Source organism: Pollicipes pollicipes, unplaced genomic scaffold (assembly GCF_011947565.3).
Source record: "Pollicipes pollicipes isolate AB1234 unplaced genomic scaffold, Ppol_2.1 Scaffold_4740;HRSCAF=5597_pilon_pilon_pilon, whole genome shotgun sequence".
Taxonomy (NCBI): domain Eukaryota; kingdom Metazoa; phylum Arthropoda; class Thecostraca; order Pollicipedomorpha; family Pollicipedidae; genus Pollicipes; species Pollicipes pollicipes.
This window is the reverse complement of record NW_023596545.1, coordinates 35179096-35206836: the sequence shown is the minus strand read 5'-3', so window position 1 is coordinate 35206836 and position 27741 is coordinate 35179096. Positions and strand designations below refer to the sequence as shown.

The 27741-nt window shown below is 59.0% G+C and overlaps 1 protein-coding gene across 1 annotated transcript in view; it reads left to right on the top strand.

The window, feature by feature from the left end:
• Nucleotides 1-27273, top strand: part of LOC119098696 (NAD(+) hydrolase sarm1-like) — a 47351-nt gene extending 20078 nt beyond the window's left edge. Inside the window, 11 exon segments of the mRNA XM_037221694.1 lie at nt 11384-11521; nt 12446-13258; nt 20193-20405; nt 20846-22012; nt 23470-23541; nt 23543-23748; nt 24290-24372; nt 24969-25252; nt 25618-25739; nt 26126-26309; nt 26704-27273. Coding sequence (XP_037077589.1) covers nt 11384-11521; nt 12446-13258; nt 20193-20405; nt 20846-22012; nt 23470-23541; nt 23543-23748; nt 24290-24372; nt 24969-25252; nt 25618-25739; nt 26126-26306 — 3279 coding nt within the window. The 3' untranslated portion in view covers nt 26307-26309; nt 26704-27273.
• The last annotated feature ends 468 nt before the right edge of the window (nt 27274-27741 follow it).

The following is a 27741-nucleotide window of genomic DNA, read 5'->3' as shown; positions in this document are numbered from 1 at the left end:
GTGCTGCAGCAGTCGGGGGACATTGCTACAGCGTAGAGCGGGTGATTCTGCAGCGGTCAGTGCGAAACACCTGGGTGGACAGCTGGCAGCGCTAGTGAGGCTTGGTGACACTGTCACTACGAACAGCGGCCGACCGTAGAGCAGCCAGCTGACTGTCGGTGCTGCTCCGGTGGTGTGAGGCCAAAAGCGCGCAGCTGTCCCGGGTCACGATGCCGGAGATCGTGGAGCTGCTGGAGCCACGCGGCGGTCCGCTCCGTCTCAAGGTGAGAGGTGGGCAGGGCGCCTGGTCGGCGCAACAGCGCGCCCGCCCGGCTCGCCGGCCGCCCCGACGCACCACACGTCCACCGCGGGACGAGCAGGGACGATCGTGAGCTGGGCGTGCCGACGCAGACAGGCGCCCAGTGCTGTCCAGCACGTCTGCCTGGGTCGCGGCCAAACATGGACAGCATAGCGTCCCGTTCCATCCGAACGACACGGCCAGGCTCCAGACATCTTGAGTCTGACCTTCACCTGCCACGACGCCTCTCATCAGACAACCAGCGCCGTCCACCGGCAACAGAAAACAACTTAGGCGACGTCCAGGCTGGCTTGGATATTGGGTCGACATTCAGCAAGCAACGATTGAGGGTCCCTGGAGCAGCAGGTGGGCCGCGTTGCTCCGCACATACAGGACACAGTCCCCTGTGGCGAATCACCCCTGAGGACGCGGTGCATCTGCGCGACCAAGCAGGGCTCGCACGTGGCGGCCACAACTCAGGCCTCCTCTCTCCGCGTGTGGGGCGCGCGCGGGCCGTTTGTTTGGCTGGCCCCGAGCTTCTCGTTAGCCGCTGCTGTCTGCGGGCCGGCACGGCAGCAGACGGGCCAGCGCCGCCCGCTGTTGTTGTCTCAGTCAGCTGGCGGCCGGCGCCAGGTGGGCCACCGGGGGAGCGGTCTGCCACCGCCTCAGTGGCCTGCCTGCCGCCGGCTCACGACCTCGTCTTGAACCCCGCGCCGCGAGCGCGTGGCAGACAGGCAGACACGGCAGACACAGACAGGCAGACAGGCCGTGGCAGCTCGCGGTCGTCTCGGTCACTCGGCGCTGCACGGGTACGCAGTCGGCTCTGTTGATCTTGCGTCTGAAGCGGCAAGGTGATCCTTGCAGAGATGAGTGAGATATGCTTTGCTCGCCAGATGGAGATTTAGAAAAGTATCCAACGGTGACCACTCGTTTTGCGGAAGCAAGCGTGACGGTGCCTGCGTCGCTGTCGCTGTTTTCCTCCACTTCTTGATGTGATGCTCCGTCTTCGTTGATTGGCTGCCGTCAGTGCGCGCAGCTGAGCACCTGTGGCGCCCCCAAAATTTATGTCTGGTTCCAATAAGAGCATCCATTTATCCAGCACTTTGACTGTGACCCCTGACTGCCTATAGTGTTGTGTGACGGCAGCTTAGACGGACTTCAAAATCCCGCGTGATTATCCGCGCTCACCGGCCAGTAATCCCCCGTGATTTCCCTCACCTCGTTTGGCAGAAGCCACCTCTCTTCAGATAATTCCCTCGTCATTGTTTGACTAAGGGGGGGGGGGGGCAGCTCTGATATGTGGCCGCACCTCCGTTGAGACGGTGTCCTTGCAACACAACTGGCATCACTGGAATTGCGCGCGCGAGGCCGACTGGGGGCATAGGGGCGACAACACCACATCACAGCGGCGGCATTTCCAACCCGTGCTGCATAGCAGGTAGAATATTTGGGTCACTCACTTTATTCGTCCCGGCAAGTTGAGCCGGTTGCTTGTTGCTATCTTTGGTGATTCTGAAATGGTGTGATGCGCTTGTGGTGTAATCAGGTAACTGTCTGCACTACTACCAATACAGTGACGTAACTCGTGTTGAAACCAAATGCACGGCGTTGTTCTCAATTTTGGTTTTGCTTTTAAGCATGAACAATGAACCAGCTGGCAAAAAAAAACTGCTGAAAGCTGAGGATTACGTCCGCTGACCCTCCGTACATTAGTTCACTGATTGTTGGCCGTGCACGCCGCACACTTCCGTATCCGCTCACCCCCCTTCTGTATGCGTCATTCATCCTCCCACTGCACCGTCTGTCGTCGATGTTCACCCATCTAAATCTAGGGCCGATCGGTGTCCGCTCCCAACGACTGGGCGCACCCTCCAGGTCAGCCCCGTCACGACTCCCCGCGCCGGCGCGGCCGTCCGACGCCGGCGTCACCCGAGCCGGCCGGGGCCGCCGCCGCCGCCGCCGCCGCCGGCTGGCCGACCGCCAGCACTTCGGGAAATGCCTCGGGGCCTGGCCGGGCTGCGATCGCCCGCGGCGTTGGCAGCGCCCCCGGGCCATATGCGCCCGGCGCCGCGGTCAGCGCGACCGGCCCGGCGGCGGCGGCGGCGGGTCGCGTCGCTTTTTGTGCGGGGCGGCGGCCGCAGGCGAGCCGGCCGCGTGCTGACCGCCTCCGGACCGGCTCCGGCAGCTTGAGAGGTGCAGCTCGGCCGTTTTTCATTGTCTGCGCGCCGAGGTGCGCGCGCGGGCGGGGCGGCGCTGCGGAGCCGCACCGCCGAGACATTCAAGGCTGGCTGAGAGCTGCGCACGACTGGCGCCAGCTCACCGGCCGGCCCCGAGTGCGGCGAAACGCGCTCCCTGGCAACCGCCTTGCGGTCCGTCGCCCGGTTGGAGTCGCTGCTGAAAAACGTGGGCTTAAACCCCGCCATCTTAATGGTCTGAACCACGCCATTGTATCAGCCTAAACCCCGCCATGGTATGAGCCTAATCCCCGTCATGGTATCAGCCTAAACCCCGCCTTAGTATCAGTCTGAACTCCGCCACTGTATCAGCCTAAATCCCCCTCGTTGTACCGGCCTAAATCCCTCCACTGTGTCAGCTTAAACTCCGCCACTGTATCAGCCTAAATCCCCCCATTGTGTCAGCTTAAATCCCGCCTTGGTATCAGCCTTAACCCCGTCACTGTGTCAGCCTAAACTCCGCCACTGTATCAGCCTAAATCCCCCTCCCCCACTGTATCAACTTAAATCCCGCCTCGGTATCAGCCTTAACCCCGCCACTGTGTCAGCCTAAACTCCGCCACTGTATCAGCCTAAATCCTCCCATTGTATCAACCTAAATCCCGCCTTGGTATCAGCCTTAACCCCGTCGCTGTATCAGCCTAAACTCCGCCTTAGTATCAGTCTGAACTCCGCCACTGTATCAGCCTAAATCCCCCCCCCCCCCCCCACATTGTACCGACTTAAACCCCGCCTTGGTACAGCCTTAACCCCGCCACTGTATCAGCCTAAACCCCGCCACTGTATCAGCCTAAATCCCTCCACTGTGTCAGCCCAAATCCCTCCATTGTGTCAGCCTAAACCCCGCCACTGTATTAGTTTAAATCCCGCCACTGTATCAACCTAAGTCCCGCCATGTATCAACCCACACCCCGCAACTGCATCGGCCCGGAGGCGGGTGAATGGTTCCAGGGGGACCAGATCGTTAACCACGTGCCTGGGCCAAAGACAGCATGCACATGGGTGCACGCCTGCCTATTTTCATGACCTAGGTGTGTTCATTTGTTTTGGCATGTTCCCAAATGGGAACTGCATAGCCTTCATATGTCTGCGCAGCACTGACAGACTGGGTAAGCCCATGCAGGGAAAAGCCACCACACAACACAACCGACGCGGTATCTTTCGATAGCCTCACTAATCCAAATTCATCGATCTCCGCTTCTGATCCCTGCAACCTCCTGTCTGACCTTGCCACCAACAGATGGCAGCAGTGGTGGTGAGCCAGTGACCGCTCAGTCGGAGACTTCCGAGAAAAAGTGTGCCCCCCTCCCCCAAGGTCGTCGAAACATCATCGGTCATATCGGGTGCACATCGGACGTTTGACATCGGGTGTTTGAGAAGTGCTCCCGTGGTCTCGCGCCCTGAGCTGAGGGTTCCTGTGGCCGTCGGTCAGGTCGTCCTGAGCTGAAAGCTTGGGTCACCGTCAGGCAGGTCTCCCTGAGCTGAGTGAGCATGTCCCGTCGGTCAGGTCTCCCTGAGGTGAGGACTCAGGCCAGGGCTCCATGAGCTTAGAGTTCCGTTGACCGTCGGTCAGGTCGTCCTGAGCTGAGAGCTTGGGTCACCGTCGGTCAGGTTTCCCCGAGCTGAGAGCTCAGGTCACCGTCGGTCAGGTCTCCCTGAGCTGAGTGAGCATGTCCCGTCGGTCAGGGTTCCCTGTACTAAGTGATCATGTCACCGGCGGTCAGGTCTCCCTGAGCTGAGCTCTCAGATCAGGCCGTCCTGTCTCTGGTCACCGTGGCGTCGCCTCTGCCGTCGCCTCAGTTCACTGTCGGTCACCGATGCCGCGTACCTGCCAACACCGGACTCGTTTGTCCGGAGCGCCAGCTCGCCGACGGCCGAGAGCGAGGGCTGCCGGGACGCTTGGCCCGGTTCTACCCGCCGCGCCGCCACCGTCTCTTCCTGATCCGCCGCAGCGCTCGGCCGTGTGCTTTCCCGTCTCTGTGTAGGTTTGGCGATTCCAAGTTGCGTCAGTTAACATGAGGAACTCCTGGAATTGTTTTCTCAATAATTAGAGGAGCTCGGCCGATTCGAGAACATTCCCCATTGCAATTTTCCTGAAACGAGCGGAAAATTTTGATCGTAATAACCCTTTTTCGACCCCAACATATCCTGAACGAACGAAACAATGCTACGTTCCTGCTTTGGGTCATCAAGTACCATGCTATCGCAAAGATTTTGCAGAATTATTGCAGCATAAAGGGCAAAATTTGCAACTTATGACAGATTTAATCAAACAATTATTTTTTGATAAACTGACCAGTTTCAAAGAGGCCAAGTGAAAATACAATGAGTTTCAAGGTAGCGTTTGTATCAGCTTGGACATGTTACAGTGTTCCAACTGTCCAGCTGGCGGCAATCAAATCACTCTCTGCGCATGCGCACTTTCCACTCAGCCAGTTAACGGACATGCAATGCAGCGATGCAGATACCCAGCCGGGCAATCGGGCCGGCGCCTATGAACCGATGAGACCCTCCATGAATTGAAATCCCTCAAAATGGCCGTTCCCACCATGTATACCGGCCTGCTGCGCTTGTTAACGGCACAGGCGTGATCCAGATTGCTCATTTATATATATATATATATATATATATATATATATATATATATATATGAGCATGTTCTAAACATGATGTGGGCGGACAGCCAATGACACCGAATCTGGACGTGATGCAGACCAACACGGAAGCAGTTCAGGAACCGATGTCGACTCCGCCGCAGCCAGGCGGCGGCTGGCGTGCACAGGAGGCGGCGCCGATGAAGGACAGCGTCGGAGCTCGGGGGATCTGCGGTCTCACGAGCGCTGGGGACACCGGCCCTGCTCACCGCAGCCTCCGCACCCCGCGTCCGCAGCTATCTCTCCGCCGAGATGGGTGGACGACTTTTACGAGAACTTTGGAGGCGCGGCGTCTACCGGATGGTTGTGGCTGTAAAAGTAGCTGATTGTGTGTACTTTATGTCATCACAATGTCGCAATAATATTTAGGTGCAATTAGTGGTCGGATGCCAACAAGAGTCAGATTATTTATTCACGAAGGTGATGGTTATCTCCAATTATCTTTGTTATCGTGGCCAGGCTGACGCGCCATTTCTTAAGGCATGTAAATTAAAGACTTCATGACATCGCATGCCATTATTGGACGCTTAAATCATCCAAATATACCGATAATGGACTTAAATATCCTTTCTCTTCCCAAATGATGGGAACGAAGCCGTGCTCGCCTCATTGTGCAGCCGAATGCCCATGCTCATAGCAAAAGCAGCCATCTCAACCCGCTAACTATCCGCGTGCTTGCAACCCTTCCGGGTCTCCCTTGGCATACAAGGCCACCCCTGCGGCGACCGTGACACGCGTGCCCCCCGCCCCTGCCGTAGGAATAGCGCGGCACAGCTATCGACAGGGCCGGCTCGTTAGTGTCCGTCGCGAGCCTTTCATGCGGCGCGCGGCGTCGCCCGGCGCCCCGAAGCCTTGGCTTTATCGGTCTGTTTATGGCGGCGCGCTGGCGGTGGCTCCTCAGCTCCTACGCACCGGCCGGCGGCGCCGGCCGCGAGGTCGCGCTGCTGATGTATGCACGCCTGCCCGCCCGCCGGCGGCAGCGCTCCTCCCGGCCTCAGCGGGCGCAGGGCGGCGCCTGATACAAGGGGCGGCGCTGGACGCGTGAATCTTCTGACGACGAGGTGCCGGCGGCGGGGCCTGGCCGGCGCCGCTGCAGGATCTCAGCGCCGCTGATGCAGCCGGTCCTGGGATGCGGCCAGGCGGTCTGACACCCCCCCCCCCCCGCCCTCGCTAGGATACGCTACTGTCGTGCTGTCCGTCCAGCACATCTGCGAGGGGGCAGACGTCTGTTCAGAAGCTGATGGATTTACGTCTTGCGGGGTCGTTAATCCTAACTCACTGTCGGGCTGCTGCTGACGCGGTGCGACCGGACTCGGGCGGCGCGCACGGCGGCTCCGGGCCTGACGCGGCTCACCCTCGCAGCATCCAGACGATACCAGACCAGCCTCAGCGTCTCACCCGGTCGAGTCTCCCCAGCGACATGAGCAAGCGCTCCAGTCCGTCTGACCTGTCCGGGTCTCCGGTCCTCCGGCCCGCCCCACCTGTCCGGGCCACCGGTCCTCCGGCCTGCCCCACCTGTCCGAGCCTGCGGTCCTCCGGCCCGCCCCACCTGTCCGGGCCTCCAGTCCTCCGGCCCGCCCCACCTGTCCGGGCCTCCAGTCCTCCGGCCCGCCCCACCTGTCCGGGCCACCGGTCCTCCGGCCCGCCCCACCTGTCCGGGCCTACAGTCCTTTGGCCCGCCCCACCTGTCCGGGCCACCGGTCCTCCGGCCTGCCCCACCTGTCCGGGCCTACAGTCCTCTGGCCCGCCCCACCTGTCCGGGCCACCGGTCCTCCGGCCTGCCCCACCTGTCCGGGCCTACAGTCCTCTGGCCCGCCCCACCTGTCCGGGCCTCCGGTCCTCCGGCCTGCCTCACCTGTCCGGGCCTCCGGTCCTCCGGCCTGCCTCACCTGTCCGGGCCTCCGGTCCTCCGGCCTGCCCCACCTGTCCGGGCCTCTCCCCCGGACGTCCGGTGCGATCACCGTAAGCGCCGTGACCGCCCCGCCGGATATTTGTACGCGCGGCATGGCGACGCCGTTGCGTCATGGGCGGCAGTGACGTATCCGTGTCGCCGCGGGCCGCATACCTGGCGCGGCAGCCGTCCCAGCCGGCCGAGTCACTTGTGAGTCACTGCTTCCCAGAACACCGCAGGACGTCATGGTTCCGGCCGGAAGGCTCCGGCAGGGGCGCTAGAAGCTCCCGGTGTTCAGAAGTAAAGTCAGTGTTGTTGTTGGAACCAGTCTGTGGATGACGTGTTACGTACAACGGAAAATTACGGCCAGCTTCGTGATGATAAACCGGTGCATGCGCGTAGACGATTTATCGTCAAATTTCGCGACACGGTGGCTCTGAAACAAATGCACGGTAACCCTTTGCAAGGACTGTTGCAAAATGGTATGCAGGTTACGGACTGGGACTGGGATTTTCAGGTGAACTATGGTGGCAGGTGAATGCAAAATTAACGATGGAAAATCGGCATGCTCTCAGTTTTTTGCCCAGTGGTCGTGGTCTGGCGGTCTGCCCCAGCATCTGTGGTCTGTGGTCAGCCCAGCGAAGGCTGTGCTGCATTCCGGTCCACCGCGGCGGTACAGAGTCACAAATGTCCCCCTGAGAAAGGGAGTGGCTGCGATAAGGCTGGCGAGCAGCGATGCAGACGGCTTGCGAAACCGGAAATGACATTAAAACTACTGCGTGTTTAAATGCGGATTAGATGAGCTCGGAGAAGGTTCAGGGCAATTTTCATGGCCCAGCTGATCACCACTGGGCGCTGAGCCAGAGAGGTCTGATCACCACTGCGCGCTGAACCAGAGAGGTCTGGTCACCACTGTGCGTTGAGCCAGAGAGGCTTGGTCATCAGCACAGACCGGTGTCGACGGTACGTGCGCCTGTGCCCGTGCCGGCCGCACCGACGGATACTTGCCGCCGGCACCCGCCCGGGGCACGTGGCGCCGCGCTGGGCCGCTGCAGCGATTCTCGCGTGCCGCCGGTCGCCTGTCGACGGGATGCGGGGCGAGTGGCTGGGTGGGGGGGGGGGGGAGGGGGGCAGCGATAAGAACTGCGGCGGTCGCGGCGTGCCGGCCGGGGCGGCAGTGTCGCGAGCGTGCGTCCGCCGGTCGGGGCATGCAGGACCTTGCGCAGCGCGCGCGGCGTCGGCCGACGCCAGCGGCGTGGAAGCCGCCGCCGCTGGTGAAGCGCCTCAGCGGCTCGCTGGACTCCATCTTGACCTTCATGACGCGGACGGAGATGAGTCTGGACGTGACGTCCGGCACGCTGCGGGTCAGGAAACGCAGCTTCAACATGCTCAGCATGGTAGATATGGCCCAGCGGCCGGGCCGCAGTGTTGGCTGGCTCAGGCTCGGCCGGCTGCGCAGGCGCGGTGGTGAGACACACGTGTCCTTCAAAACCTCTCAGGCCTGAGGTGCGCTTTGAACGCGCGTGGGTTTTATCATCTTGTTGATTTTGTCGTGTACATTTATGCGGTTATCCCAAAGTTGACCAGATATCTGCGCATCAGCGTGACGTGACAACGTGACGACGTGGCTGGCGTTTACATTTAAGTGAAAAATGATGCAGTTATTTAAGCCATGTGATCATTAACATTGTTCAGTTATCTCCAACTGAGGGCTTGATGCACTGTGGTCGGAGTTTAAACTATTTGTTTTTTGGGTGTTGCCGTTTATGCATTTACAATTTGCACCAAACTTTGTCGCTAATTACTGGTTGGTTATGTCAAAATTTAATGATGACCTTTGCAATAATGGCGTCCTAAAGCCCTCATTTGTCTTAGGTTGGATTTTGTTTGCATGTTCAAACTTTTCAACCGCGCTCAAGACTCAATAATGACCCTTTTCGAAGTCCTCCGTATCCAAGGCGAGCGTGGTGGGCGGTCGACGCCTTTTTTCCGGATAGCCATAAGCTTGTGATGGAGTGCGAAAGTCAGATAACAATGTTGCGACGATAATTTGGCCTACTGTGGTTATCGCAAATGCCCCGTAAAATGCGTAGAGGCCAGTGACAGGTGTTGAACAAATCCTGCCGGGGAGCTGCGTGAGGTCATTTGATATCGTTTTTAAAGCAGATGGTAAACAAGATGCAATTTTACCAAACTCTGGTACTCCTACCAAACTGTCCGCAATCCTCAAGGTCGCACCAAACCCAAACATCCCTCCAGTGACGTCCCAGCTGCCCCACCAGCGCTGCGTCGGCCCTCCGCTGACGGTGGCTTCGTCTTCGCCGCGTGCGGGACGCCGCCGAGCCGGCCGCGTTCGTCAGCCGGCGGCGGTGTTGACCGGCCTGGCCGGGCGGAGGCGGGCGGCCGTCATCCAATCAGCTGGCGGGGTTGGCGGCGCCGCTCTGTGCGCGCCGCGTGGGCGGCCTGATGGATGGCCGGGCGGTCGGATGACGGCGGCGGCTTCGTCACGGCGCCGCGCCGCCGCTGACGCTCCTGGTCCGAGCGCGAGCGGGATCCCTTCGGCGTCGGCCGGCGGTGAGGTGTCGGGCCGGAGTTCCCCCTTCGGAGAACCCAGTCAGCTCGATCATGCGACCGCGCAAGTGGAACGGCCAGCTGAAAGGTCCGCTGCGGAAATTCCGCCATCCAAATCCGCCCGTTTGAAGGTCTGCCAGGCAGGCAGTGCCGGGTAGAGGTCGAAAGCCCAACGACCTCCAGGTAGGTCACAGGGTCAGAAACGAGAGGTCTTCAGCGCTGCGGCCGACTCGCCCGACCCAGCCGCGCTCCCCGGGGGCACGCTCTGCAGGCGGGGCTTCGCCGGGCACCAGGGGCGTGATGGGCGCCACTGAGTGACCTTCAGCAGCCTGACAACAGGCGAGCAGACGCCTCATGAGCAGGCCAGAGGTGGCTGCCCCGTTCGCTCCTCTCAGTCGCCACGCTGTCGGCGGGCCAGTGCCAGCTGGCATCTCAGGAACGAACTCTGAGGTGCTGCTTGTGGGAAAAGACCTGTTTGCTTAAGCCGGTGTGCTTTTTCGCCGTGCATGCAACGCATGCTGACAGGAAGTTGCATCAGTGTTGTGAAGCCGAGAACGGTGGGGGAGGGACGAGCACGCTCCAGACTAAGACCTGCTGGGAGCTGGGTATCTGGGAGCTCCCGGGTCTGACGTCTACAGGGCCTTGGCCTTGCGCGGCCGTCATCTGCCGGAGAGCCCCGCCGCGGGGCCTCCGGAGATAACGTCGAAGCGGGCCACGCCTTTCGTGCTGGTTTGGATGAGCAGACGGAACCGGTGGTGATTGGCCAGGACGCGGCTGCATCCATCACTTGTCTGGCTGAGGAGGCCGCCCTGAGAGGTGGGCCCGATGCCCGGCAACGAGGGCTGGCACGGCGCGCCAAAGGTTTCGTTGTGGTGAGAGAACGACCCTATGCAAGGTGGGCAGACGGAGCTCTTTCAGGCTGAAGTTGACCTTGAACTGACAAATCGCGGATCTACGATACTGGCGGCATTCCAATCGCCTCTAAAGCTTTATAGCCTCGGCAAACAGACGTCCGTGTAATTGCTCGTGTCCGGCACAAACGCTGGCTCCATTCATTTCAAAGCGGCGCATGCGTTTCTCGGCTTATCTCCCGCGTTGCGTGACAACGTTGGCTTAGATCGCCCGACATGGAATGGTTAAGCGCTCTGCACGCGCCGTAAAACTCGAAGCTCTCCTATTTGGGAACTGGGCTACAATTTTGGCAGGATAGTTACCGCGTGTTCGTGCTCTAATGTTCACGTGTGTAAGCACGATGAGCATTTAAGATGTTGCACATTGCGTCCCTGTCCCTCCCGCATAGGAACCTCCTATCCGCTTATTAGATGCTTTGTCCTGCACGCGAGTCCTGCTCCTGCTGCTTTTGCCTGCTCTGGTTTTTGAGCAGCTCCAAAAAGCCAGACATGAACCGTTGGGAAATCTCGTTCTCAATCTGCATTTCTCCAGGCAGCTCCTGCCAACCTCAAGTTCTGCAAACTGATTCCGTTACAGCATCCGTTCACAATGGTGAAGTGGTTCAGCGTTTGAGATGCTGCAACGTTTTTAAGGCATTTCTCGTGACACGTAATGTTGAAGAGCGCAACGCGAACGTTGTTTCCACTTGCCAGTCGACGTCCTTCGTTGTTGGAAGCATAAGCACAAAAGCACAATCCTCTACATCTCCAGCACATCTGAAAGCTGAAGATTAGGTGAGCCGGCTAAGCGCAGGTCCTCGCGTTTTTGACGACCTGCCATCTCATAATGACCCCTGTCATTCCAGATGCCTGACATGCAGGGGGAGCCGGTGGTGACGCTGCCGGAGACTCCGCAGAACGGCCTGAGCGGCGGCCACAAGAGCGGACCGCTGGCCAAGGTCACGGCATTCCCCACCTCGCCGGACTCCATGAGCAACGCCAAGGTGCGTACGGCTGGGGCTGCTGTACGCCTTTTTAGTAAAGCGCAGTTCCAGGGCAGGTAGATCATGGTGGCAGAAGTTCAGCGGCGTGAGCATTTCGCTCTGGAAATGGCTGTATCTGCACGAAACGCCGTTCCGAAATGCGTGGCGATGCTACCACGTGCTTTCTCCAGATTGGTAGCTGACGCATGCTATTAGATACCAGCAAAAATGGTTCAGTTGTAGCATTTAACTTGTAAACATGAGATACTGTGGTTATCTTTTGACTAAGATATGTTATTATGACATCAAACAGTTCGGTGCATAGAATGCGTAACTTGCTCTTGCAATGAAGGCGAAGTGCAATGGTTCATGGTATAAGGCTGGGCAATAGTCTTAACTTAGTATCCATTTCGATCATTGTCGAGAACTGCCTACGTTCCGATGCTAAAAATGCTCACGCTCGTGAACTTCATGAGCGGTGGCTTGCCTCCAATAGTGCACTGGCATGCTTGCACCTGAAATAGATGCATAAGACTGCATTCCATTTCAAAAAGGAAACTTGTATAATCCGTTTATTGGTATGCTCTGACGTTACCTTGCAGCTCCTGCCCCGCCATCAAACCAGACACGGGTCCAAGCTCTGCAGACGGCGTATTTTACCGCGGTCGTGTGTACGCTGTCTGGTTGTTTGTATTTGTGTTTACGTGCTGGTGATGGCATCGCATTAGTTTTTTGTACCGTTGCATCATTACTAGTTAGCAGGATCGGTCTTGTATTGGGTGGGCTTTTAAAAGACACTGCAGGATTTGCATTCACACTGTACTTAACTTGCAGGAACACGTACGCAAAGCATGCAGCGGTTCCTTTGCAAACACAGGCTTTGTCTTTGCCTCCCTTGCGTTTGTTCGCGCGCGGATGTTTGACCTGTGGCACCTCCCTCTCCAGGTCACGTCCAACAACACGTCCACCCGGTTCGCGTCGCAGCGGTCGCAGGTGCTGTCGACGCGCGCCACGACCAGCTCCAGCTCCAGCACCAGCTCCGAGTTGAAGACGTCCGTGCAGGCGGACGCCAGCGACCGACTGGCGGCCTCGAGCTGCGCGCAGAGCGAGCTCCAGAACTTCAACCGCAAGGTGTCGCAGACGCAGATCGGCGCCAGCAACGGCCTGGCGTCGGACGTGACGTGCGTCACGTCCACCACGCGGGCCGTGAGCAGCCAGAGCAGCCAGTCCGCCTCGCTCACGTCCACGGCCGGCGTGCGCGGGGTGCAAGCAGGCGCCGCCAGGGCGGCGCTGCAGTCACAGACGTCGGCCGCCTCACTCGCGTCGGCCGCCAACGTGCGCCAGCTGGCCAAGAGCTTCGACTCGCTCAAGAACCTGTCCATGGACAAGCTAAAGGACTCGCTGTCCATGGAGAAGCTGGACGACCGTGATTTGCTCAACATCGAGCTGGGTGGAGACGATGGTGCCAGCCGGGACCCCAATGTGCAGGTGTTCGAGCAGAAGCAGTCCTACTCGACCTCCAATAAGAAGCTGGTGACCAACGATTTCAGCACGGAGGAGGCCACCGCCAACAGTGAGGAAATGACGCGCCTGCAGGAGGGCGACAACTCCTACCACGAGAACAAGGCGAGCTCGGACATGCGCGCCCGCCTGGAGATGAACGGCGTCACTGCTGAGAAAGGCCTCTCCACCAGACAGGTAAGACCGGCTGGAGATGAGCTCAGTGCTATTGCTGAGAAGGGCCTCTCCACCAGACAGGTAAGACCGTCTGGAGATGAACGGGGTCACCGCCGAGAGGGCCTCTCCACCAGACAAGTAAGACCTGCTGGAGATGAACTCGATGCTATTGCCGAGAAGGGCCTCTCCACCATACTGGCAAGCCGACTCCGATGCGGGTATTTCGACTGAGCAGACGTTGAACGATGTGGTATCCTGATAAGCTCCTGAAGACCGCGAGAGAAAGGTTAAAAGGAAGGGTATGTCTTCTGAGCCCAAGGATTTGCGAACAACTAAACATAGCGTTGACAATACTACGTAGCCTTTACAGTTCTGCGACGGCGAGGGGAGGACGCGCTCTAACGTTTGCTGAATGATTGTTCTCTTCGCGGAAAACGCGATAGGGAAATGAGGAAGGTCGGAACCTGGCCTTTCGAAGCATCTTTACAGACGGTTGCTGTGGTGGGTATTGTTCCAGCAATAAAGCTTCTGGTATTTTTCATGACAAGGCGAAAGCACGGGGCAAGGCCGTGCAAGGTCGGCCAGGTCTTTACTCGCCACGAGCGGTGTCGTATTGGACGCTGCAGGCAACTCCGCAGTGGAGCCAAAGCAGCAATCTTCGCGTGCTACTTATTCCTATCCGCACAATGATGCTACCACCCGCTCCGCGTGCGCACGTCGCATACGAAGTGGCCGCCTCGCCATGTTGCCTTCCGTCTGCTCTTTGTACCTCTCATACGACGTCGTTGGCGTCGCCCTTCTCAGCGGTGTTGTGCCAGCACGCTGCCGTCCCGCTGCGTCCCCCCTTCCCATCCAGCGGAGCGAGACAGCTCGAGACGGGGGCGCACTCCTCAGCCTCCTCCCGTGCTCGCCACCTCGCTCGTCACCCCGCTCGTCACGCTCGTCACTCGGCGGCGACAGAGCAGCTCCGCGCCCGTGAGCAGCAACACGGCCGGTCGCCGACGGCGGGGCGGCCGCTGTCGGCCGTGACCGCCGCTCTGACGTGGCCGGGGTCGGCCCGGCGCGCTGTGTCGGATGTGCCGGGACGAGCGTGCCCCGTCGGGATCGATACGGCCGGCGTCGGCCGCGACGGGCCGCAGTCGCGCCCCGCGCCCGCCGCCGCCGGACCGGCATGTACGGCAGCCCGCTCCGCAGACTGGGCGGGGGACTGAGCGGACTGCGGCGCGCACTGATCGGCCAGGGCGGAGCCGAGGGGCCGCCGGCCGCCGTCGCCGCGGAGCCGCCGGCTGCTGCGGGAGGAGCGGCCGCCGTCGGAGGGGTGAGGTGGGAGTGACTGGTGAGGCGGGAGAGAGGACCGCTGGGGTGTGATGGTCGGAGTGGGGTAAGGAGTGCTGGCATCAGGGGCGTTTGGAGGTGCGTGTGTTGGAGGAGAAATCATGAACTGTCTGCTGGAGAAGGGGAGCTTTGGTTCTGCTGTGGGTGATGGCGGCTGTGATGCGTGTGACATGGGTTAAGTGTAAGTTGTAAAGTGTATGGAGAGCGATGGCGCTCGAAACGTAGCCGTAGTTGAGATGCTTTGGGGCTAGCCAGATAAACAGGGCGTGCCAAATCGTAGCGAGTCACAGCTGAGCCAAATTTCGCGTCATATTCGGCGAAATATGTTCCAGATATCCAAAGATCGCTTCACTGATCAAGGCAAAGTTGTACTTTTGTGACCTAGGTGGTCTCTACCCTCGGGACTTAAGAAGCACGATGCGTTCATGACGTGCCGTTTCGTGGACTGAACGCGTAATCTTTGATCCGCAGCATCAAATGTCATGTCATGCGTCGCGTTACGTCGCGCTCTTATTAGTATGTCACAGCTCACTAGGATCACCGCTAATACCCCAATTCGGTAAACCGTCTGGCACTGTATGCGCCCTTCATAACTGGTCCCTAGTGTTCACAAATTACGGGGATTAAAGAAGTATATTGCGCCATTGTGGGAAAGTCAGGTACCTAACTAATCGACCGGGTGTAAGGTTCAGCTGGCATGAAAGGTGCTGTGCTGCAGCGTTTTGTAGTCGCCTTGGCTTTCCTAGCCCTTTTACGAGCGCGACGGTAGTTAATGGAGGGTCCGACTGGCTGAGGTGGCCGTGACCTTCGTGCCAGCATTCCACTCGGCTGTGAATGGGTGCATAGTAATCATTCCTTGTCACCCTGGCCGCCTCAAGGGCGCCGACAACAAAGCCGTCGCATCGGACGTGTGAGCTGACATTTACTATCAACGTCGCGGCGGGAGCGTCCCGGGGCATGAGGGCGGCCTCGCGCGTCGGGCGGATCGGCGCCGAGCCGCGCTCGCCGCCGGGCGTCCGCCGCCTGGCCGCCGCGTGCGTGTCGCGGCCCGGTGGCGACAGCTGACCCCGCCGTAACTGCCAACCCGGCGGCGTCGACGCCAGATTGATCCAGCGTCGGGATCGATGCTCAGCTGCAGCCGGACCCGGCGCCGGCGGCTTCCTCCTCCCTGCGACGTCGCCGCGGCTGCCGGCACGGGAAATCGAACCAGACGCGCGCTATTTGTGGGTCGGGGACAGCGGCAGGGCCAGTCGTAACGCCGACGAGGCGGCTGATTTCGCCGCTTGCGGTTCGATTGAAACTCGCCTGGTCGTCGCCAGCCGCGGGCGGCCACCCGCAGGCGCCGGCTCTGATGTCCTTGCTGACATGGTGCCTCCGCAAGGTCACTTCTGCAAGCCGACACCGGTAAATATTTATCCGGGGACGGACCATGTGCCGTAACGAGTCTCTGTCCGTGTTCTGTTGCGTACGATCCCAGGTCCGGGTGACGGGCGCCACCCGCCGCCAGCTGTTTGCGGTCAGGGGGCCCGTGTTTACAAACACGTCGCGACCCTCACCGGTGACCGCTCGCCCGGCCGGCGCGCGCCCGCCCCGGCCGGCGCGGGCAGGTGCTGGTGGCGCCACCTGTCGCCTGGGCTGGCCCGATGTGGTCTGGCGCGCTGCTCGTGCCGTCGTGGGACCCTGGGTTGTCGATGGCGAGTCGTGTTAATCGCCACGCTCACGTGAAGTCTTCTATGACGTCCATGCGAGGTCGAGGTCCGTGATGTCGAGGTCTTCGTTCTCGGCTTCTGACAGTGAGCTCACTGATCCGCCACGCGAATTCGTTGATGGAGGTCTGGGACCATCTGCCGAGCAGTTCCCGTTTGTGAACGGTGACTACGTCCATGACCTTGTGTGCCGACGGTGAACGCTTCGGCCTTTTAAGCCGCCAGAATTATGTTTGCCCTGAAATTGGCACTTGAAAATGCACAAGATTTACGCAATCGACATAAGAGCAAGGCGCTTTGAAAGGCCTTATAACAATGGGATGGGCCGCTGAACAACAGTGCGTAGGCGTTGATGTAGGAACCATATAATGATGCAGCTTAAATGTATGGCATGCTGTTTACGAAGCCTGGTTACGGCGTCCGGTTTTTCCAGTTTTAGTCCCAATCTGCTAGTCAAGCCATCAGGCTAACTCACTCAGGCCTCTCTATTCAACGTAAATATAACACGTCTTGTAAGAAGTCTGCTTCTTAGTGGAGTGAACGTCTTCGTGGTTTGGCGTCCTTTGTCTGCCTTAATGAACTTAATTCAGCAGCCAGACGCATTTATAGTGATCGATATCCATCAATATCGGTAATGAAATGTAAATTTCGTCGCTAATAACTCTAAATATGGGATGCCCATCATTTCTCATTTTGGCAGACGGTGTGTTAAACCCGCTTATCTCCTTCATCGCATGTTATTATAGGGCGTGCCCCCGCGCGTCGCGTGCTTCAGTCTAAATGCGTGGGCGACGTCTCGCTCTTTTTTATGTGTGTGCCGCAACGACCTATCACAAGAGTGAGTCCAACAGGCCCACCGATAACGATCTCCACCGACAGCCTGTCTGTCCTGCCAGAGTCCAACAGCCATCGGCCCCAAAGGGTGTTCAGGGGCTGGGACAGGCGCTGCGGTCGAGGTCATGTCGGTTATCATGGCCATTGCGCGCCCATAACTCCGAGCAAAGTGGTCAAGTGGAATTGTTATTTGGCGTCAGAGATGAACCCAATACCGCGTGCCGCTGGCAAGAGCTCATCGGTGGACGGCAGCCAACATGTCGTGAGCAGCTGTGGCGCCGCTTCCAGCCGTCCACGCCAAGCTCCGTGGGCCGTCCCCGCCCGCGCGGGCCTGCCCAGGTCGGCCCCTTCTGGCGAAAACAGCCGAGCACCACGTCAGGGGCCTTCCTTGCGCGCGCTGAGGGATGCGACCCCGCCGCTAAAAATAACGGTGAGCTCACTTGTCTTCCACTGGAACTCCACCAAGTCGGGCGGCAGTGGTGGCCGGCGGTTGGTGGGTCCAGCGCGCGGAGCAGAGCGCTGCGGCGCCCTGCAGGGAGGCTCGCCATGCCGCACCTGGTCATCAAGGTAGGGGCGAAGTGCGTGGCGCACCGGCGCCAGCAGCGGCCGCCGCGCCGGCCGGCGCCGCTAACATCACTGTGCGTGGGCCGGCAGTGAAGCCGCCTTTGAGCGATGAGGACCCCCGCGCAGTTGGTAGGATATCGAGCTGTCTTCGACGTGAATAACTGCTTGTTAGATTGTTTTTCGGCTGGTTAGCATTCTCGTCGGCTCAGTTATTACCGCGTGCGACGAGGATTGATAGCGGTGGAGGCAGGGCTGGACGTCTGTTGTGAGTTAGGTGTTGGTGCTTTCTCGCTCTCTCTCTCTCTCTCATTGGAGAAGGTGGTCTCTGCGCCGCATTCCGTCAATGGCACGCGCCGGTCCACTGTGACCGACGCCGCACGGCCACAGCCCTCAAGCGTCCCGACATTGAGCCGCCCGCGCTCGGCGGTGAACCGACGACACAGCGCAGGACTACGCCGCGGGCCGCGGCAGGTCTCAGGGCGCCGGGCGCGGAGGCCGCGTGCGGGGAGATGTGACGGCGTCATGTCGAGGGCGGGGTGGGCGGAGCTGCAGGGTGCAGAAGACCCGCCCCTGTCATGGCTTCAGTCTTTTTGCCCAAAATTTGGGAACAGCTGTCGACATTGGACACACTGTTGCGCATACATAGGCAGTGAGGATTATCGTTCAGCCCAGTCTGGGTGCACCAAGCTAAATGGAGGCGTCCATACTGCGTGGCTCTGCCGCTAACAACTGTCTGCGTCTGCGTCCATCGCCACAACGGAGTAATGTTGCTTCAGTGACCTGAACGGCGAGCATTGTTCTGAGACAGCGGCAGTTTGTATCTTGACTTCGCCCGCCGCAAACAGGTTCGGAACTCTGGTCCTGGTGAGGAATGGCAGACGCCCGACCACTGAGGCGTGCGCGCAGTAAAGGATGCCGCCAGGATTGCCAGCTGTGCCAGCCAACTGGCTGTTATCCTGTTTTTAAGTGTTTGGCTGATCCGGCACTTCAGTCGCTCCTGGTCAGCTGCGTGGCCAATTTTCCGTGGTATCCTGCATCCGCCCAAACACAGCGCCGCTAGCCCAAGTACAGTGGGACGACATGAAACAGGAGCTCCCCATCGCCGAGGCATCCCTGCGGCTGAGGATCAGGGACAATATTTACAGGATATGCGAAGAACGATGAGGCCATCTCAGATTGGTGCAGTCCCTGAAAAGGGTGTAAATGGTCCACGCTGCTCACACAATTTATACTGGCACTCCTGCCAGGAAAACGTGCATTTCCACGATATCCTGCGCTAAAGACAACGCAAATTAAAATTATTATGTTAAGTGAAAAACGTGGGTGATTTTTTGTTTGATCGGCCATCGTTTTTGGTGCTTGTATTGGTCTTCAATGAACAATGAGCATGGCTTCAACCATTAATGCGTTTCTATTTTGAAAGTACGGAATTCAGGATACAGCTACAAGATCAGATTGCAAAAAGTCCCTTGCTTCAAATGCGTCACTTTCCGATTTTGGTCCGCAAACGCTGGCACATTCACCCTACTTACCAACAGTTGACGTTTAGTATCCCGCTATGACCAACGGCATCTGCATCTGTGCGCCAACGGTTCGGGTTAGCAATTTCCGCCGCCGACGATTCACGAGCCGCCCTGCCGGGAACCGAACCGGTTCCGGTTGTGGACCGAGCCGCTGCGCAAAACGCCCCGTCGTCCGCCCCCGACCCTACCCCCCCCCCCCCCCTCTGACGGATTGGCCCGACCTGTTGCCATTGGCTGGGCGCAGAGCGCGCGTCAGCATGCCGCCGATGAGGGTCAACGATCAGGTATCGTCGGCGGTCGATGCGGTATGCGCCTGAGCTGGTTATTTTCATGTGGCTGAAGGAACCGTTTCCGCCGATCCGTCGCCGCCTTCCGGTGTTAGCATTCCACGCGCCGCCCGCGCGGTGATCGATTGCCTTGCCTTCTGCGCGAAAATTTCGGTCTCGTTGGCTCCAGCAAATTTGGCATGCCGTTGGCTCCAGCTGACGGGCATTCGAAGAATATAGCTGGGCTGAAATCACTGGTGCCGCGTACCGCCTTGTGGCACAAGAGGCTAACTGTCCCCTGGAGAAGATGTGTTTTCATTGTGGGTCAATGCGTCTGGGAAACCAGAGGTACGGGGTTCGATTCCCCGCGGTACCCGCCCCTCCTGCCAGTGTGAGAGGTAGGCGACGCCATACAGCCTCAGCAGCTGAGTGCGTCGTAAAGCCCCAATGACACACACATTGTGGGTCAACGCGTAACACTGAACCTGAGTAGCTCGGCTCGTCACAAGTCAGACTTTTACGACGCAGTGTCGGGCGAGGTTTGACGCATATACGTGTGCAGTATATCTGAACTCAACAAGATACCTCCTGCTAAATCTGGTATGATTTTGCTGTCCGTGGTGGATCGTAGTTTCAGGAGGTAAAACAGCGGAGGTCAGGAAACATGGCACCCAGGACTTTTTTGCTGGTTCATGGTTGGTCATTTTTTAGGATGCCGGCCAGTTCTAGGCAGGTGATGCGACACATCAGGAGCTGCTTGCTGATCCGTAATTGGCCGTGGTTTCAGGAGGCGCGCCAGCTGAAGGCAGGTGACGTCACGCATCAGGAGTCTCGGTCGGCAGCGGTGGCCGGCGCCAAGCTCTCTACAGACGGCTTCAGCACGCAGAAGGTGGCCATGGAGCAGAACCAGCAGCGGCAAACCACGGCGGCTGGCGTGGTCAACCAGGAGCAGCGCTCCAAGAAGTCTACCCACTCTAAGGTCACCATCAACAAGCAGCAGGTCAGGACAAAGCGAGGGAGCCGAGCACCGAGGGGTCGAGTTCCCCGGAAGTGGCGCTGCCATGCTAGTCATGTTTACAAGCGTGCGCGTATCGTGCCTCTTCCATTGTCTCAGGTAGCGTGTGTGGGCGGTGCGTGGGCTATCAAAGCTGGGTGCAGTGGCTGGGCTCGTCCGTCTGCCGCTGCGATTGAGCTGGCATCTCCGGAGGGTAGTCACTGTGCCGTCTGATGCAGGCGTCGTGCGGCGGACTCAGCGAAGGCATAACGCGGTCGGTGGCTCCCGCGCCCACCTCCCGGTCTCATTGTTTCGCGACATCTGACCCCGCGATAAGTCATCGCCAGAGCAGAGGCTCTGCGTTGGCGACGGTGACGTCCGGCTGGGCTACCGGCGCGTGAGTCACACCTGCCGGGCACTGACGAGTTATGTGCGGCTACTGGCAGGGCGTGACCACGCCGACCAGTCCGGCCGTGGCGTTCGCCGTCGAAGAGCTGGACCGGCTGGAGCGGAGCACCAGCCCGCTGGACGTGGGCCAGGCGGTCATCAAGTGCTCCCACCACATGGCGCAGATGCTGCGCGGCCTGGACCAGCAGGAGCCCTCGCAGCAGCTCTCCATGTTCGACCAGATGGACACTATGATGCGCCGCGCCTGGTCCGTGCCTACATACGGCCACGAACTCGGCAACTCGCTCTGTGACGTCATGAGGGACAACGGCGGCCTGGACGTGCTCATGCGCACGTGCAACACGGGCAGCAAGGAGGTGGACCTGAAGAGTGCGCGCGTGCTCGAGCAGTGTCTGACGACGGAGAACCGGCAGTATGTGGTGGAGCGCGGTCTGGACAATGTGGTGCGCTCGGCGTGCCGCACGTGCGCGGAGAAGGCCGACGAGCGCGAGTCGCGCGTCGGCTCGGGTATCCTGGAGCACCTCTTCAAGCATAGCGAGGGGACGTGCAGTGACGTGGTGCGCATGGGCGGGCTGGACGCCGTCATCACACAGTGTAAGAACAAGGATCTGGAGACGCTGCGACACTGCGCGTCGGCGCTGGCCAACCTCTCGCTGTACGGGGGCCCCGAGAACCAGCAGGCGATGATGAAGCGCAAGGTACCCAGCTGGCTCTTCCCGCTCGCCTTCCACAACGACGACAACATCAAGTACTACGCGTGCCTGGCCATCACGTCGATGGTGGCCAACAAGGAGATTGAGGCGGCCGTGCTCAAGTCGGGCACGCTGGAGCTGGTCGAGCCGTTCGTGACCTCGCACGACCCGGACCAGTTCTCTAAGTCGACTGTGGCGCACGTGCACGGCCAGTCGCGCAGCTGGCTGAAGCGGCTCGTGCCCGTGCTGCTCTCTGACCGCGAGGAGGCGCGCAAGCTGGCCGCCTTCCACTTCTGCATGGAGGCCGGCATCAAGATCCGCCAGGGCTGCCCGGAGATCTTCGAGGAAATCGGCGCCATCGAGCCTCTGAAGCAGGTGGCGAGCTCGCCGAACGCGGTGGCGTCCAAGTACGCGGCGCAGGCGCTCCGCCTGCTCGGCGAGGAGGTGCCGCACAAGCTGAGCCAGCAGGTGCCGCTCTGGAGCGTCGAGGACGTCAAGGAGTGGGTGAAACAGGTGAGTTGGAGAGACAGGCTGCTGCAGGCGGGTGTGGGCGCCAGGTCAGACTTTGACCCTGCTGTGTGGCGGGATGGATGGCATGTGTCGCACTTTTGTCGGAGTCTGTAATTCAGCGAGCGGTTGGAGTCGTGGAAACGCGGTGGCGTTCCGTCGCATTTGAAGTGGAATCTTCTAGGGACTGTCGAGCGTGTCTGACGTATTGTCACAGCGAGCCACGTCATGAGCACTGGTGATGTGGCGGACCGAGCCAAAAATGCATCCCTTATCGCTTCTGTTAATCGTGGACGAAGCGTTCATGAAGTTGTAATCTCATTAATAGTGAACGCGCTTTCCAGGTTACATTCACAGTCCACATGACTGACTATGACTGCTGTTGCATTGAGGCTCAGTGCATTCATATTCACCCAAGGAAAGCGCGGGAATTGTACTCGTGATTCGTTTTGCTATTGCCTTCACCGCTGTTACGCACATTGCGTCCGTTCAGAATTCCTTGTCATCTGTCGTTATCGCTGGTGGTGTATTTCTGATCAGCTGTGCCGGGGAATAGCTAATTCCAGAGACTGCGTCGCTGTGAAAGGCACGATGAAAATGTTCCCAATGCGCGATCTCTCTCGTTTTAGGTCTCAGCGTCCTGTAAGCGAGGCTGGTTTGCGAAAAGGTGTCGTTGGCCATCTCTTTGTTGATTGCTGACGCTTGTATGCGATGGACAGTGTTGAGATCACCTGGTAAAATGTAGGGGGCATATTCACCGTTGCCGCGCAATCGGCTTCCCGTCCTTACCTCCTCTGATTGCCGATGTCTAACATCGCTACTTAAAAATTTCGAAAAGGGGACTGATCGGTTCCTTGGTTCGCACACAAGCGCTCGTGGTATACTTATATTGATTCACAATTGTCTTCATAAGACTGTCCCTTCTGTGCTGCGTTCTATTCCACTTGTATGGTGTCGTGGTGACGCCGGATCGCTGAGATCTGCAGCTTTGTTTCACCCGCGCTCCTCAGCTGCATTGCAGGTTGAAAATTGTTTCGTCCACGTGTTAAGCGTATGAGGAAGGTCATGTATTGTTTCAGCTGCAATGTTGCAGGAAAATCTCGCCTGTTCGAACAGCTTGCAAGAAAATAATAACAGCAGCACAAAATCACAATGTGTGGGGCATGACGGCTATTTTTGCGGAAAGCTGTATTAACGTAGGATCATTAGCTGTGACGATATTACAGTCTAGAAAACGTCGCAGATAGTCTGTCCAGGCCGTTCAGGTTAGAAATTATCTTGAGTGCAAATTACCTTACGTGCAAGCACGACTCGGTCAGCCTGTACCCTCACTCTCAATCAAAACAAAAGGTGTCTAAGAATTTCCAAATTCAAGCTCTGAAACTACTCCCGAGTCTCCCAAGCCAAATGACCCCACATAAGCAGGAACCCCTTTCACTGACCACTTCTATGGATTTCCACAGATTAACTTCTCCCAATTTGCCGACGACTTCGTGCGATCGCGGATGGACGGCGACCTCCTCTTGCGCATGACAGGAGGACATGCTGAAGGACGACATTGCCATGGCCAACGGCATCCTCAGGAACCGCTTCATGCGCGAGCTCAGCAACCTAAAGAAGATGGCTGACTACTCCAGCTGTGACTCCACGGGCCTCAACACCTTCCTGCAGAGCATCAGTCCAGAGTTCAGCGTCTACACGTACCCCATGCTGACCTGCGGAGTGGACAAGGACTGTCTCAGGTGGGCAGTCACCCGCCTCTGCTGACCGACCTTCGACGGGTTGGCCCGATAGTGGCGGAACGCTAGCTCGGACCACGCGCTGGGTGCTCGAATAGCTCGTGTGGGCGACTCATACTCGAGCTATTGATCCTCTGCTGTCGACTGATGCAGAGTCTTGGCTGTTGAGCCCTGCATAATGAATGTGCATCGAGCGCAGCTCGGCTTTCATGGTTATTCGCAGCTTTGACGTGGCTGGAATGTGTGCAGCTGTCCTTATGACTGCCCTTGCGGGGCTTTGCTTGCCACCGCGGGGCCATACCAATTAATGAATTATCGAATCAGTGGATTGCTGCTGAGCCTCAGGGAATTCGCGTACGCTTTGGATGAGACCGTGTTCAGATCTTAGCCGGTCGATTTACAGTCCGGTTCCCCGAGACGCGAATGATAACGTCCACTAGGTCTGACATCAAAGAGGGGTAGATAGGGCGTTATCGTCCAGTCCAACACGCGGCCGGAAGCCGTGTCCCGTAGGATGACTCGGCTCCTGTTGACTTTCCTGCAGGTACTTGACGGATGAGCAGCTGCAGTTCGAGTGTGACATATCTAACTCCATTCACCGCCTGCGGATACACGAAGCCATAAAGAGTAAGAAGATACAGGAGCGGGACGAGAGCTCAGTTTCAGTGCAGCCCCCCCCCCCCCCTCCGCATAAAGCGTGACTTTCTCGTGTTCTATCGTGACGTGTTTGACATAATGTCGACCCCCTACAGGTAATCACCGACGTGGTTATGAAACTGCATGCCGGTATGCGGGCTTTGACGAAGCGTTTTGGATGCAGTGCGATGTGTGTTTTGCATAATGAACCAGAATCTTCATGCAACCAACCTATGTCGGTTCAGGGAAGGTACAAGGGTGGGTCCTTTTCTGAAGGTGTTCCAAGGATCAAGAGACCATTATTTGCTTGAGCAATCGCGGACAGATAGTCTTTGAGCGCCGGTGATCTCATCCGCCGGGCGTCAGATAGAAGACCAAATGACGTCACTGGCCCTACTTTAAGCGAGGGTCGCACAACTGGGTGCTGCGGCGGCTCGTCCAAGACGAAATGCGTAGCCTTCAAGATATTGATCGTGCCCGGTGCCCCACTTTTCACTCATGAAAAATGGACTCCCTCTGCTAACCGACGCGTGCCACGCCAGTGGACTCGCACCTCCCTGACCCCCCCCCCCCCCCTCGTTCCGCAGACGAGTCGGCGCCGCCCGAAGTGTCCGAGGATATGGACAAGACGCTCGACTGTTTCATCTCGTACCGGCGCTCAAACGGCTCTCAGCTGGCGTCGCTGCTCAAGGTGCACCTGGAGCTGCGCGGCTTCTCCGTCTTCATCGACGTCGAGCGGCTGGAGGCGGGCAAGTTCGACAACAACCTGCTCAACTCGATCCGGCAGGCCAAGAACTTCATCCTGGTGCTGACGCCGTCGGCGCTCGACCGCTGCATCCAGGACTACGACCAGAAGGACTGGGTGCACAAGGTGAGGACCGGCAGGACGGGGTCAGCGCGAGGTAAAGGCACGGGATCTGGGTGCACAAGGTAAGGACAGAGGACATGGTGAGCAAGTTGAAGACTGAGAGTGCTGTGTCAACCTTGCGGGACTAGAGGGGTTGCACTTTGTATGACCGAAAGAGCTGAACGCACAAGGTGGGGACTGAACTGGTAAGGTGCACAGTGTGGGAATCAGAAGATCTGAGAATAGATACGTTGATAGACCAAGAAGGCTGAGTGCGAATGGCTGGGCCGCAATGAGCGGGCGCGCAGGAGCAGGACCACGACTGCCGGTGAGGCCGGAGGGGTCACAAACCCGTGACTGCACCCTGACCACATCTCTGTGACCCTCAGGAGGTGTACGCGGCACTTCAGTCCAAGTGCAACATCATTCCAATCATCGACAACTTTCAATGGCCGGAGGCAGACGAGCTGCCGGAGGACATCAAGTCTGTGTGCACCTTCAACGGCGTCCGGTAAGCCCAGGGGCAGCAGCCGTGTCTTTTATGAAATCATTTTATGGTCAATGATTAACAAGCTGACTTATGTTGAGAAAGACGGCGAAAAGACGTTCGCTTGAACTATTGGTAGATTGTGTTACATTGCATGCAACTTGTGGCAAGTGTACTTGAATACGAAAGTGCGGCGGTAACAAACAGCGCTTGTCATGTGGCACTAAGGGGGACGACTGCACGGTCTATGTCGGTTTGGAACGGAACGTTGCCTTCGCCCCTATTTCGGTCCATCTCGAACTCGACCCTTAACGTGACCCCGCCCGCCGACACCGCTCGCGTCGGCCCGCCGCTGGGCGACCCGAGCGTCAGTCCGCCCGCCTGACCGTAGTGTCGCCGCCGGCCGCCAGGTGGATCCACGACTACCAGGAGGCGTGCGTGGACAAGCTGGAGCGCTTCATGCGGGGCGAGCTGAACCGTTCGGACGGCCGGTACGGAGGACACACCACCGGGCCCGGCACGCCGTCCACCCGGCCTCCGCCGCACCCCTTCCTGCGCACGCAGAGTTCTGAGTCGGCGCGAGACGCCTAACAGGTACAGTGAGCGGCGCGCGGGCGGCGTGCGGCGGCGCGCGGCGGCGGTAGTGGTGGACGGTGCGCCGGGTAAGCTCTGGGAGCGGCTCCACGCTGTCTTTCTCTCACTCGCTGCCGCTGACTAACACGCCTGGACGCTGCTGAGGTGCGCTTCGTAGAGCTGCTTGGTGACTGACTGGGGTAGGAGGATGGGTGTTGTTCGAACTAACAGAGGGGTACCTGTTGAGCACATATCTGCCGCTAGATCATGGTTTATTTCCTTTAGCGTACGCAAGGTATTCGCTGAACTAGATGTGTACAACGTTGTGTTACTGGATTCATGCCCTTTGAAAACGACTGCAAAGCGAAGCAGTCGACCTTTAAGAACGTCGGACTGAAAGTGATTTCGTTTCAAGCGGCCATATGAGGACACATCAGGTAAATGAACAGTCGAGCCGGCCACTTTTGTCTTGATTCAGTCGACCAGTTTGGTTTGTATCTTGTACAAACCTTGTTTTCGTGCGACGAATGGTACACATTTGTCCAACAGCCTCGCGCATGGTTTACTTATTTACAAGATCAACGTCTGCTGCCGGCACCCTGCATGCGTCTGTATGACCGTCGGCATGTTAAATGCATGAAGACAAGCACGTCTGCGTTTGGGATGATGTTCGGGACATCATTGCAACCGGCATGTTTCGTTCTTTTCCCATCCTCACTTATCTCGTCGCCTTGTCAGTTTCTGTGTCCGTGTTTCATGCTGCTCTCGGGTGTGTTTGTATCTATTTTTACCTGTACAGTCCGTAACTGTTCGCCTTTCGGCGGCGTGGCCGGTGTGTATACTAGCTGCTGGCATGTCCGCACACGTCCATACCGCTTAGCTCGGCGTTGGCGGCCACCCGCGCCAGCGTCTGTCCGCTTCTCCACGCCATGTGGAGCGTATGGCCGCTCGGCGGAGCCCGCGGCTCACAGTGCGGCGTCACCTGGTTGCAGGTTCCCGGCTGGCGGGCGCGGTCACAGTCCGCTGGGCGCGGCGGCGCGCGCGCAGAGTCCGTGCCTGTCGCGCGGCCAGAGCCCCGGCCGCTGGACGCCCAGCCGGCCGCCGATGTCGCCGCTCTCGCCGCGCCGCCTGCTGCAGTACCAGCGGCGCGCCTCGCCCGTCGTGTCGGGCGCGCGCCGGCGCGAGATGACGCGCAGCCGCAGCCTGGACGCCATCCTCGACTCGGGCCCGGGCCCGCTGGACGCCGACAGCGCGTTCCTGAGCCGCTCCGAGGACGAGCTCGGCTGCTGTCGCGGCGAGGACGGCGCGGTCGAGACGCCGGGCGCCACCGAGCCGGCGCCGGCGCCCGAGACGCCGGCGGCGCCCGACGCCGAGCGCGAGCCGTCGGTGGCGTCCGAGGCCAGCCGAGACTCGGACGCCTCCCGCCAGGGGCGCCACAAGGCCAGCCTGGTCG